Source organism: Orycteropus afer, unplaced genomic scaffold (assembly GCF_000298275.1).
Source record: "Orycteropus afer afer isolate SDZICR_OR568_19922 unplaced genomic scaffold, OryAfe1.0 scaffold00001, whole genome shotgun sequence".
Classification (NCBI taxonomy): Eukaryota; Metazoa; Chordata; class Mammalia; order Tubulidentata; family Orycteropodidae; genus Orycteropus; species Orycteropus afer.
In genome coordinates this window covers 36,141,932-36,155,054 of record NW_006921588.1, presented here as the reverse complement: position 1 = coordinate 36,155,054, position 13,123 = coordinate 36,141,932, and the positions used below count along the sequence as shown (strand labels likewise).

General features: G+C 37.1%; 1 protein-coding gene across 1 annotated transcript in view; it reads right to left on the bottom strand.

The window, feature by feature from the left end:
• LOC103208233 (sodium channel protein type 1 subunit alpha) overlaps nt 1-13,123 on the bottom strand; it is a 123,767-nt gene that overhangs the window by 85,499 nt on the left and 25,145 nt on the right. Inside the window, exons 3-9 of the mRNA XM_007953944.2 lie at nt 12,409-12,498; nt 10,446-10,574; nt 7,259-7,350; nt 6,141-6,410; nt 4,146-4,209; nt 1,736-1,877; nt 705-911 (exon numbers count right to left, since the gene is read on the bottom strand). Coding sequence (XP_007952135.1) covers nt 705-911; nt 1,736-1,877; nt 4,146-4,209; nt 6,141-6,410; nt 7,259-7,350; nt 10,446-10,574; nt 12,409-12,498 — 994 coding nt within the window. The remainder of the gene's footprint in view (nt 1-704; nt 912-1,735; nt 1,878-4,145; nt 4,210-6,140; nt 6,411-7,258; nt 7,351-10,445; nt 10,575-12,408; nt 12,499-13,123) is intronic.

Below are 13,123 nucleotides of genomic sequence, written 5' to 3'. Positions count from 1 at the left end.
CCTCCTTGGGTTTCCAAGGCAGTATCACTACAGAAGTAGATTGCCCAACCTTCCTTCTGAGGAGTGGCTGGTGGGTTTGAACTGCCAGCCTTCTGATTAGCAGTCTGGTTAGGTACCAGAACTAGATGGACATATTTTTATGTAATTACTAATAATTTTTTCTAAGAAAAGATAATTTGTTAAGATTTTCTCCATTGCCAGTATGCTCATTCATCAATAGTTTCTTGCTTGAGAAGACCCAAATGTCACATTTTTTCTTTTATTCTGAGAATCTTAAGATGATAAAATAGCATGAGACAATTCTATTATGGTCAGCATTATGCATATTTTGCATAATTTAGCTAAAAGATCTATGTTGTTGTCATTGTATGACACAGAGTTGATTTTAACTTCTAGTGACTCCATGGAATGGAGTGGAATGGGCCCATAGGGTTTTCTTAGCTGTAATGTTCAGAGAAGCAGATCACCAGGTCTTTCTCACATGGAGCCATTGGGCAGGTCTGAACTACCAACCTTTTGATTAGCGGTGAATGTTCAATCAAAATGTAGAAATCCTAATTCTATCAATTTCTCTTAGTTACTTTCAAACACAATTATCTGTCTCTCACTTTCTTTTCAGAATGTTTGCAATAAGCAAAAAAAAAAAAGAAAAGGAAAGAAGGCTCATGCAGTGAGACAGGACACATTTGCTTTTGTAAATTTACCTGAGCTGCTTCCTGTTGCTTTTTAAGTTGTTCAAGCATCTGCTGAAATTCCGCCTCTTTCTGTTCTGCCTCTTCCAAGGTGGCCTGATTCTGCTCCTCATAGGCCATGGCCACCACAGCCAGGATCAAATTTATTAGGTAGAATGAGCCCAAGAAAATGACCAGCACAAAAAATATCATGTATGTTTTCCCAGCAGCACGTAATGTCTGGAAACAAGAATATCAGAATTATTTATTCAATGTTATTTCACTAACTGATGACTTCAACTTTCAAATTACTTGTATGTCTTATAGGCCTCTGAAAAGATCATTATTCTGGTCACGGTCCATCCTAACTCTTTATCTGTCTTCTTCCTTAAGCTTGCCCTCTGCCTTCTCCCTTAACTCATGCATTTACATTCTCATCTCTATAAGGGCATTCTTGAATTCACCAAGAGTAAAGGGGAAGTCAATAAAACACAATGGAGATTTCCATCAAAAATCAATCCTTTGAGGAAGGTCAAGGAAGAGGCCAAAGTTCACTTTCTACATATGTTTCTTCATTTTTCACCATCTCCCACCTGAGTAACAGTATTTGATTGGATGCCTGAAAATGAGGGGAGGATGTATCTGTGAAGGGTGGGAAAGGGTTTTTTAACCAAGGGGAAATGACAGATAATTTCTACCCCTGGCATCACCATGATAAACATGTGTTCTGATTAAAAAGATAGAGGAACTCAAATTTTCTGATTTTAAGCCCTGGGGCTCAGTTGATAAGTGTTTGGCTGCTAACTGAAAGGTCGGCAGTTCGAATCTATGAGCTACTCTATGGCTCATAGACAGATGTGGAAGTCTGTTCCCATAATGATTACAGCCTTGGAAACTCTATGGGACAATTCTATTCTTTCCTGCAGGGTCACTGAGTCCAAATTGACTGGTTGGCAGTCAATTTTTCTTTCCACTATATTATGCTGTGGTTTGGATTTCAAAGCTAAGTTGAATTTTTTGCACACTACTATTTAAATGCAGTATGTCTCTATTCAGATTCTCACCAGTTGGTAAAGATTTTCCCAGAAGTCCTGAGTCATCAGTCGAAATAAGGACAAAAAAGCCCAACTGAACGTATCAAAGCTTGTGTAGCCATAATTGGGGTTTCTACCAGCTTTCACACACATGTATCCTTCTGGACACTGGCTGTAAACAGGGCACAAGGAAGCATTACATGATATTCTGATGACTTCTCATTCTGGTAGCATGCTATACTGTAACATCTTCCCAAGAAGATTTACTATTTCAAGGAATAATAAATAACACATTTCTCAACTTTTTATTTTATTTTATTTCATTATGCTTTGGGTGCAAATTTACAGAGCAAACTTGTTTTACATTCAACAATTCATGCACGTTTGGTTTCATGGTCCCAGTTACTGTCCCCAACCCTAAGAAACTCTCCTCCCCTCTCCTCCCTGCGGCCACCTCCTTCTTGTGCCCCTCTCATCGATGTTCCTGTCTAGCCAGACTTCCCTCTATGTGAATGCTACCCCTCTAGTGTGTCATGGCTGCTTGATCCAAGGGGTGCACCTCCCTAGAGTAGGTGAGTACATCCACCTGGGGTAGGTGTTATGTATGTGGGTCTTTCTACTGTTGGGCTGAGAGCCAATCCATGTAAGTGAGTCCATTTCCAGGCTCAAAGGGTAACCTGGGGCCATAGTCTGAAGGGTTCCACCAGTCTCTGTCTGACCAATAATGCTGGTCATTTTTGTATCTTGAGTTTTGTTCCGCATTTTTCCTCCCACACTATCCAGGATGTCCAGGTTCGATTCTTTTCCAAGCAGTTGGCATTGGTAGCTAGGCACCATCTAGTTCTTCTGGAGGCTGAGGTTCCTGCCTTCTTATCGTTGGACTACTTGTTTCCAGATGACTTTGATTTTCTTCACTCTCCTTTGCTCCATCCGAGAGGAAACCAATAGTTGCATCTTAGATGGCCCCTTGAAAGCTTTTAAGACCCTAGTCGTTACTCACCAAAATAGGTTATAGAACAAAATTTTTATGAGTTATGTGTACCAATGAGCCTGATGTCCCCCAAGACTATGGTCCCAAACCCCCAGGCCTGGAGGTTCTCTGTCACAAGATGTTTGGTTGTCCCTGTGAAGTTACTCCCACCCTGTCTTCTGTTGCTTCTGTAATGTATGTGGCTAATTTTGTAGCATAAGAGCATACATAAGATTATCTTCAGCTGAATCTGTCCTCAGTCTAGGATATATTCCTGTTCGCCTACCCCCACCTGCTTTTCTCACCTGTCTATGCATTAATCCATAGCCTAGTATTTGGTGCTTGTGAAATTGCAGTGTTGGGCCTGTAATAGTGTTTGCCTCTGTTGTCTGCATCTTTTGTGTACATTTTAGTGTCTTTCCTTTCCCCAGTGTCACCATGCTGGTCACAGACTCTTTCCATACCATTCCTCCCCTCACCTAAATCAGCAGGTGACCCCCAAATAGTCTGAGATTATCCCTCCCCTTGCCTCCCCTGCCCAGTAACCAATGAAGTAAGTTTCCTTTTCTCAACTTTTTACTTAATATAATTTTACTATCTACATTTTAAGGTGTAATACTTTAATAATACTTTATAAAACTATTTTCAATTGGTAATCTGTATTTTAATATATCTCTATTTTATTTTCCCTACTATGGAGTTTCTAGAGCTGAGTTGTAGTCACATATACTTTTAGCTAGGGAGCTCTGGTGGTACAATGGTTAAAGCATTTGGCTGATAACCAAATACAGTTCAAACCCACCAGGTGCTCTGTGAGAGAAAGATGTAGCAGTCTGTTTCCATAAAGATTAAGAGCCCTGGAAACCCCATGACGCAGTTCTACTCTGCTCTATAGGGTCACTATGAGTCAGAATCAGAGTCAGAATCAACTCGATGGCAGTGGGTTTGTTTTTCTTTTCTTTACTTTTCAATAATTCTATCTAAAGGAAATAGCATTGTAGCTAAAATTATTACTCCTTCCTTTTTTTGTGATTTGGGTGAAAGTTTACAGAGCAAATTCATTTTCCATGTAACAGTTCATACACATTTTGTTTCATGACATTGATTACAATCCCCACAATGCAACAGCTCTCTTCCCACTTTCTTCCTGTGGTTATCTTTTCTCTATGTCCTTCTTCCTAAGCATTCTTGCTCTCTGAGTTATCTCCCTGTGCAAAATACTGTTCTTCTGATCTCCCATGGTTGTACATTCTAAGGAGTGCACCTACCTGGTACATATATTCACCTTATATGCCTGGTGATTGTTTGGCTGGAAGCCACAGGATATTACTCCTTCTTTGTGAAACATAAAACTTTGCCTGATATTTAGTTAATCTCTCACTTTATAGAAGTTAGTTGGCTGTTTTTATCAAGTGTTATAAAAAGAAGGAAAAATATATACATTTATGTTCATACATGTTACTGGCTTACCCTGCATCAGAGCTATTCCCACACAGCAGTGCATCTAAAAATCCCTCCAAGACATAGTGATACCCTGTTTGGAAGAGAAAGAAAGTCATATGAGGAACATTTGCGTTATTAAAAGTACTAAAGCAAGAACAGGAAGATTAGGTCCTACTCGTAGGATTCATTGAGTAGTTTTTAATATATAATTCATTGAAAGACACAAGATTTTTCCTCCTCTCTCTCCAAATACTAGGCATCATATTAAGGAGATTAGATACTTAATAGTGCAAAGTATTTCCTCAGTATGAATGTATAATAAATGATAATCACAGGTACTAGCATAATATTTTGGAAAAGTACCAGTGTTTTTCCACTACCCTCATGAATAATAAAATTTCATTCTGTAAAAAGAATTAAGAATGAGAGGGATTTCTTGGCTTTTTCAAAACAACAACATATCTCAAAATAAAAGAGTTATACATTTTCTAATCCTCTATTGTTTTTTAACAGTATTTATATATTTTAAAATATATAATTATAATATACATTCTACCAACTTCCAGGGTGTATTATATGCAGCTTACAGTAAAACATGCATATATAGTATTAGCTACTAAAACATTTTCTATTATTCTCTCATAAAGTTTAATTAACTGAAATATCCTTCTTTCTGATCTAGCACTACTACTCAAATATAAGAATAATGTTTATCTTTAGGTCTATTGTGACTTCTAGAAAGTCAATAAAAATAATCTGCTAAACATCACGAACTCATGGGCTGTTACCATTATTTTCCTCATCATCCTGTACAGTTCTGGTACATAAAAAGCATACTATACTTCTTGTTTAGGAGCTCTGGTAGCATAGTGCCGAAGGCACTTGACTGCTAACCAGACGGCTAGTGGTTCAAACCCACCAGCCACTCCTCGGAAGGAAGACTGGGCAATCTACTTCCGCAGGGATACCGCCTCGGAAACCCAAGGAGGGGTCACTACGAGTCGGGCCGACTGGACGGCATATAACAACAACAACATACTTCTTGTTTAATGGATTATATTTGTATAGCATTTTAGAATTTCTGAAGGGCTCTCACATATTTTTTCTCATTTGATTGTCTCAATTATCACAGTAAGAATGCACACAGCAAACAAAGTTCCTAGGAATATTTCTTTCTAGGTAAAGAATTACCACCAGATGATTCAACAGAAAGTAGCATTTAAGATTCAAAATTAGAATAGCTATCAATAAAACAATTAAATGTATGTGCAAAGCATTAATAAGGTGATTAACAAAATTCTTAAAAATTAGTTCTAAAAATATAAATGTTCTATTATTTAAAATCTATGGGAAATAAATGACAAATGAAAACATCATTTTAAAATAGATTAACCCTTTTGTGACCCATGGGCATATAGTGTCCACTGACATTTTCCACCTCTGGGGTTTACTGTGAAGCTGCTATACCACTTATAGTATACATTGCCATCTAGTGGGGCCTGTATAACTGTGTGGATCTGAAAAAAAAACAGCACCAACCCTAGCCTCAGAGACCCTTTGGGACACATGTGTACCATAAATTGTATCAAAATCCATATAATCTCAAATTTTTTTTGTTCAATTCATTAAAAAAAATGTCTTCCATTACTGAAAAGGCATGGTTTCAACAAAAAATTCAAGGCAGAAAATAATTTGGTCTTGGAAGGGTTAATTAGGTAATTACTTTTTTAAAGAGATCTCAACCTATGATGGGATCATTTTTTACATTTTCATTCCAGGGTAGAAAAGGCAGATCAACAATGAAAAGAACAAACATTCAAGTGACATAGAGAAAGAAAACAAAAAACCATGGCATGTTTAAGTGCCAATAACTCCAAAGGTCTGCACTTGACCACTAATCTAAAGGTTGGCAGTTTGAACCCACACAGCAGTATTGCAGAAGAAAAGTCCTGGTGATCTGCTTCCATTGAGGTTAGAGTTAAAAAAAAAAAACCTCAATGCAACTAAGAACACAATTCTTACTTGAATCTTGAATATATGATTTCCAGTCAAACTCAAAATGAGTTTCATTTACAAGTGTGCCGTTGTAATCTACAGTTATATTCTTCTCTATACTATGTTCCTCCACGGAAGCATTGGTGGGAGGCCATTGTACACATTTATTCCGCAGGTTGCCCATGAAGAGCTGCAGCCCAATTAGCGCAAATACACTCAGACAGAATACAGTCAGGATCATGACGTCAGAGAGCTTCTTCACTGACTGGATAAGGGCCCCCACAATGGTCTTCAGGCCTGGAAGGAAGGAGATTACACTGAAGTTTTAACACATCAGAAATATTAAAGCATCACCCAATTTTCTTGAAAGTATAGAATAAACATATAATTGACATAGAAAAAAAAAAAAAAAACCATGGCATCTTTAGGTGCAAATAACTCCAAAGGTTTGCACTTGACTGCTAATTTAGAGGCTGGTGGTTTGAACCCACACAGCAGGATGCATAAGTCCAAATATGATTGCAATGCTAGAGGATGACCATCAGTTCACAAGGGGTTGAAGAGTTTATGGAGCTGAACCCCTGAAAGGTAACTATCCCTCAAACAGTGAAATGAAGATCTATATCCCATTTTGTTGAAAGAAGATTAGGGGAGGTTCAGGGTCTTCAGGAAACTTATATTAAGGTAAGGATCTTGTGTTTCTTCTTTCTGCTAAAGAACTTTGTCTCACACTTGTATTGGGGTCAGTTGTCAGTATTATAACAAATTGAATACATACTTTAAAATTCCTATTAAAAGTAGAATACATTTTGGTATAAAACTGGAGGCAGTTTGATGTATAACGGCACTTTAAGATAATAAGTTGTTTCAACTGACATAAAAAAAATAAACAAGGAAACTACATTGCATTTATGGAGAAAATAACACAGACTGTATTTCCACATTTCATGCAAGAAACTGTTAAACTCTAAGCCTAATGAAAAAATGTGAAAACACAAAAACTTATTTCCAGATAATAAGAATAATTTTCTATGTAATGCCTAATGATTCCCTATTTTCTGTTTTCCATAAAGTATTATAGTAAAGCAAAGAAATCAATGCCAAAATGACAAAAGGTCAGCCTCCGTATTTAACCTTGCTCTCACCTGGAATGACTGAAATTGTTTTCAGTGCTCGGAGAACTCTGAATGTTCTCAATGCTGAGACATTGCCCAGGTCCACAAACTCAGTCACGTATCTGTAATAGGGAGTTCACACACAACATAATAACAGGATACAAAGAAAGAGCTGTAGGTATAAGGAGTCTTATGGTTTATACTAATCACTTCTTACCTGGAATTACAGAAATAATTTTCAAAACTCTCAAGACTCTGAAAGTGTGAAGAGCTGAAAAATTGCCTAGGTTTACAAATTCTGTTACATACCTGTAGAATTAAATCAGAATTACTCAAGATTTAAGGAAAACTTATATTTTTTGCTTGGAGTCTTTTACAAATTTATTTTGGTGATTTTTAAATGATAAATATTTTAAGTAACAATTTAGAAAGTAAAGTCCACCACTCTGGCTTTACTCACAAAATTCATGGCCATTAGGTAAATGTGAATTTCACAAGGAATGCATTTTAGTTGCCACTTTGGAAAACAGTACAACCAACATAAACATTTCCTTAGGAGAATTAAGTAAAAAGAGAAAAATAAAAAATAAAAACCTTGGTCCTGGGAAGGAAGACTGGGCAATCTGCTTCTGTAGAGATTGTTGTTATTTGCCATCGAGTCAGATAGCGCCTTGGAAACCCAAGGAAGGGTCACTATGAGTTTGGATTTGACTCAATGGCACTTTTGGTTTTATGGTTTCAATTAGAAGAAAAACAGATGAAATTACCCAACAGAAATTTAGGCATGAAAAGGCAGATTGCCTATGGCCTTTCTGTATGTAATTAGTTTTTCTTGGTGTAACTTCTAAGTGAAAGTTAGACAAGTTAAGAGCAATGGTTTGAGGAGGGAGGCAATGCTGCTCTGCCATTGCTTCTAGTTTATTCTCAAGAAACAGAGGCCCCAATGTGCCTTCCTTTCAAGTGTTGGCTCATTTTGACCAGGTAAGTAATTGAGATAAGGCAGGCAGCCTTTGGAGCAGTGTCCCCCCTCCTGTGCACCACCGGTAGGAGGCCAAGAAAACAAACTCTTCCACCTTCATGTACGTATATACTTTCTATGTGAAAGTAGAGTGTTTCTATGTAACCGTTTGTAAGCTGACATGGTGAAAATGAAGAAGCAATTACCATTAATTTCTATGTGAAAATTTTTTTAGGGTTCCCAGACCCTAAAAATTACCTACCAAATCATACCAAGTGTGGTAGCTCAGTTTGTGTGTCAACTTGGCTGGACCTGGTTGAGTGGCTGGGCAGCTGCCTGTAGTATTCCCCATGATGAGACTGGTAATCAACTCCATGGTGTAGTCTACTGTGAGCAGCTGAGTAGCTGCTTTAGGGATGTGGTCTGCTTCCTGTATATAAGAAGCCTTGGGGAATGGTCTCTAGCTTATGGCACATTTGAACCCTACAGGTAGCCAAGTCATTGTTCAGCAGCCTGCCATGCTCTGCCGATCTTGGGACTTTTAATGGACTTGAATTAATGGCGTGCCATGTGGTTTGGTAATATTGAAACTGTGTCTTTTTACTTGTCAACCTTGGGCTTCTCAGCCTCAACAGCCAGCAGCTCAGTGAAGAAAAGCCTCCAGCTTCAGTTGGCCAGGAGCAAGAGGCAGAGCTGAAGCCCAAGGTTGAGGGGCTTTCACACAGCCCCTAGAGCCTAGCACTTTGAACTCAGACTTAAAGCCTCCAAATTGTTAAGAATAAACTCCTGTTTGTAAAGGCCATCCCATTTGTGGTATATTCCTGTCAGAGTGGCACTAGGCAACCAAAACACCAAGTAATACATAAAACATAAAATAACACTGTCGTTGTTGTTGTTGTTATGTGCCGTTGAGCCGGACCCGACTCATAGCGACCCCTCCTTGGGTTTCCGAGGCAGTATCACTAGGGAAGTAGATTGCCCCATCTTCCTTCCGAGGTACACTAAAATATAGTAAAAGCAAATATAATATGATAAATATGCACTCTGTATAAAGCAGAAATAATGTATGTACAGTTTCATGTCTGGGGAAGGATCTTGGCAAGGCCACTCTCACTGCTCCAAGTGTGTGCCGCCTCTTTAATAGCATGCTGCAAAACAAATGCTGAATGCTAGTTTAGCTTTGCAACTTTTTCATAAAACTGAAAATCTTTGGATTTCTTTCAGTTAGTGAAAATAGGTACCAGTGCAGGTCTTGTGTGAAAACCAACTGGCATAAAGTGAACTTTCAAAAAGTTGGAGATACCTGTAATCCTAAATGATCTCCTGCTCATTTTCTGGGTTTCTTCTTTCTTGAGGAAATTTACTAGTCTTCAAAAATTGTGCTAAGTGTATCTAGAAAAGCAGGAATCTCTGGGAGGCACAAATGGTTAAGCGCTTGACTACTAATTGAAAGCCTGGAGGCTTGGACCCACCTCGAAATGCCTGGTGATGTGCTCCCCAAAAGTCTCAGCCTTGAAAACCCTGTGAAGTTCATTTCTACTCTGTACACAGGGATCACATGAGTCAGAATCGACTCTTTGGCAACTGGCTTGGTTTTGAGTTTTTGGTTCTGGACAGGAGATAAGGGTAAGAAGGTTTATATGGAGGTTAAAGAAAGTGACAAAAAATGTGGAAAGAGAAGAAGTAAGACGAAATCTTGAGAGAAACAGAAAGAGCAAAGAATGAGTGTGTGTGTGTTTAGAAGTCTTAAAGATAATTTTGTTTATGAAATAAGAATTTAAAATATTCTATTATGCCTTCTTTTTTTTTTCTTTTCATTTGATTTGTCAGCATGGTTTGATGCTAGTAGATGCTTATGTTCTTTTTTCTACCAAAGTAACAAAAGAAGCTGGAGAGAATGGATAATACAGGTAAGGTCAATGCAATTTTGGGTGGCCAGCAGAATTATTTTGGCTATAGTTTTTAAAAGCCATTTTCACAGATGTATTATGAATATACCCATTTTTTTTACATTAGTTCATGTGTCTGTGTGTGTCTGTGTGTGTGTGTGTTGGAAAAGCAGTATGTATGAAATTTTCTGAAAAATGTAATTAGCGTGAATCATTTCAACTATGCAAAAGTGAAATACCACTTGACCTCTGTGGTGCTAAATTAAAATCCAGAAGTTAAATTTCACACCAAGACATTTTTAAAGGCATAAGCACTTATAGAAAACAAAAATCATGTTCTCTTTTTCTAAGTTTCAAAAAAGGCACTTACGCAAATGTAATGACAGTGAAATCAAGCCAGTTCCATGGGTCCCGAAGGAAAGTAAAATCTTCCAAACAGAAGCCCCTTGCAATAATTTTTATGAGTGATTCAAACGTATAAATTCCTGTGAAGGTGTACCTGGAGATAAGTATCCAAAAAAAATTGATAAAGTAATATTATTCTTTCATAGCATATCAATTTTATCATTCTATCAGTGGATAGATAAATATTAAAAAGAAATTTAAGCAAATTGGTTTTATTTTCATAGAAAGAAAATAGTCCTAACTTAAATTCAACCCCCTAACACATGAAGAGCTGTTTAAAGTGTCGTAAGAGCTGTATGACAAACACAGGATGAATATAGTCTATCTACCTACTGTCTGAAGTATATTAGTAATAATATAAATGAACAGAAGAACCTCCTGAGAATTATCTAGTACATTCAAATGATGGAACAGCAAACCACTAATACACCCACTGCTCACTTACTGACATGGTTATGTTCCAAAGACCAGGACATCATTCAAAAATAGATGTGTAAAAAATGGAGGATGACCACATCAAATTACAAAATGGAGAATGACTACATCATTACATAAGTGCCAAATTACAAAACTGCCAATCAATGAGAATCATGGTCCAGCCAAGTTGACACAAACCTTAACCATCACAGCCAGCATTATTCATGCCTTGCACTTTGATGCTCATTACCAACAGGTACACAATGTTAATGTGCAAAATAATCTGATAGTATATTTTTCACTGTTACCATAAATATGAAATGTCAGATAATGAGATAGCCAATAAGTGAAGAGTAGGTGTACTGTAGAAGTATAAAATTATTTTCTTTTAGCGGGAAAAAAAAAAAAGTTAAATTTCAATTATGTTTTAAGAATTGTAGAACATTGATAAATTTACAAGTTTTCTTAGATGATAGGTTAACTTACATGGAAAAAGGATTTAATTAAAATCAAGGTGGCTCATTCTATGGTCATAAGAGTTGAAAATTTATTTTGGAAAAAAATATGCTAATTCAGAATCGGGGTGAGGAGCGGATAGCATAAAATCACAGGAAAGGGAGTGAAGACTTGTAGGCTCTCACATGTTAACTCCAATACTTTGCACGTTAATATAAATTAACAAATAAATTCTTTATATGTTGATTTTATTATTTCCTTGAGCATCTTTGTCTATTTCCTGATTGGCTCCAGCTGCTGGTGCCAGGAAGGGCTCTTGGGAAATCCCTCTGTGATTGTTTTAAGGATCAGCAACCTTAGCGTAATAGGCAATGTGATCAGAGAGGTGATTCCCAAAACAGGCACATCTATAATTAGAGCAACCACAGCAGTGATTATCACATAGCTGGCCTCTCTGCTCTCAAAGGTATGCCTAGAATCAAGAGTAATCAGAAATATTTCTGATTTCTGAAAGTGCTACTCTTTCACTTCAGTCAGTTTTGTACTCATTCTACTGAAGTTTCAAGTACTAAAATCAATAATGGATTTCTACCCCCTGCCAATTCCTCAGTGACCATATTTGAAACTGGTATCAGTGGGGCATGAAGTGGATGTGCCTAATGGAAACAAAAACTTTGTGAGACTCAGCATCGACTTCTTGTGGCATTTGTGGTCTGACCTTTCTACTTCTTTACTTATTGTATTCAGAAACCAAGGTCCACCATATTGGCTCTTTTCATCAAGTTTGCTTTGGCCACTGTAGGTCCTAAAGGAAAGATGTTGAGTGTCTACGAATGACAGACTCTGCTACACATCAGGTACACATGAAAGAGAGATACCAACAGACCCGAGGGCCAGTGACTACTCTCTTCCCACTGGGTAATTATGTCTAGAAATGGCTGTAATAAAAATGTTCTTCAGGTTTATTTACTGGCTGCATTCAGACCTAGTTTCAAAATTTTATCTACATGTAGCTATACATGTATATTAAGCAATTTAAAACAACATGAACTTACTCTACATTCTTTGTCCAGTCAGGAGGATTACTCATTGTCATAAACACACAGTTCGTCAAAATAGTGCACATAATTAGCATGCTGAATAATGTAGGTTATTGTTAAGGAACGCACATAAGAAAATGCAAATCCAAGTATTATATTATAGAAAACTAAAAGCTCGAACTTCAGTTCAGCTAGAACTTAGTGATATATACACTGTACTGAGGGCAAGTCATTATTTAATCTCTTTAAACTTTAGCTTCTGCAGCTTTAAAATGTAGGTAATCATATCACTCGAGATTATGTATGAGATAATCTATGGGAAAGCATTATATCAGCATATGGTGATGCATTTGCTACCCTTATTAAATCAACATATTTAATAAACTAAACTTTGCATTAATATGGTAAAAATAAATATAAACACCTTCCTGACAACATTAGTAGAAAGATTGCAACCCTGACTTGAAGAGTTTTGGGAACAAAAACATTGTCTTTGACTAATTCAGGTGATTAAAATAGTAATTGTTAAAGAAGGGCATATAATTCTAATATGATAATTCTAATATGATAATTTAAATAGATATTATACAATTTAGCTTTGTGAATGAAATTAATTTGTAGTCAAAGTACAGCATCATGCCAAGTGCTGAGTTGCCCTATTTTGACTGTTTATATGCCAGAGTAGCAGGCCGGAAGAGCAGGAGAAAGGGGTAAAACCCAGTCACTAGTG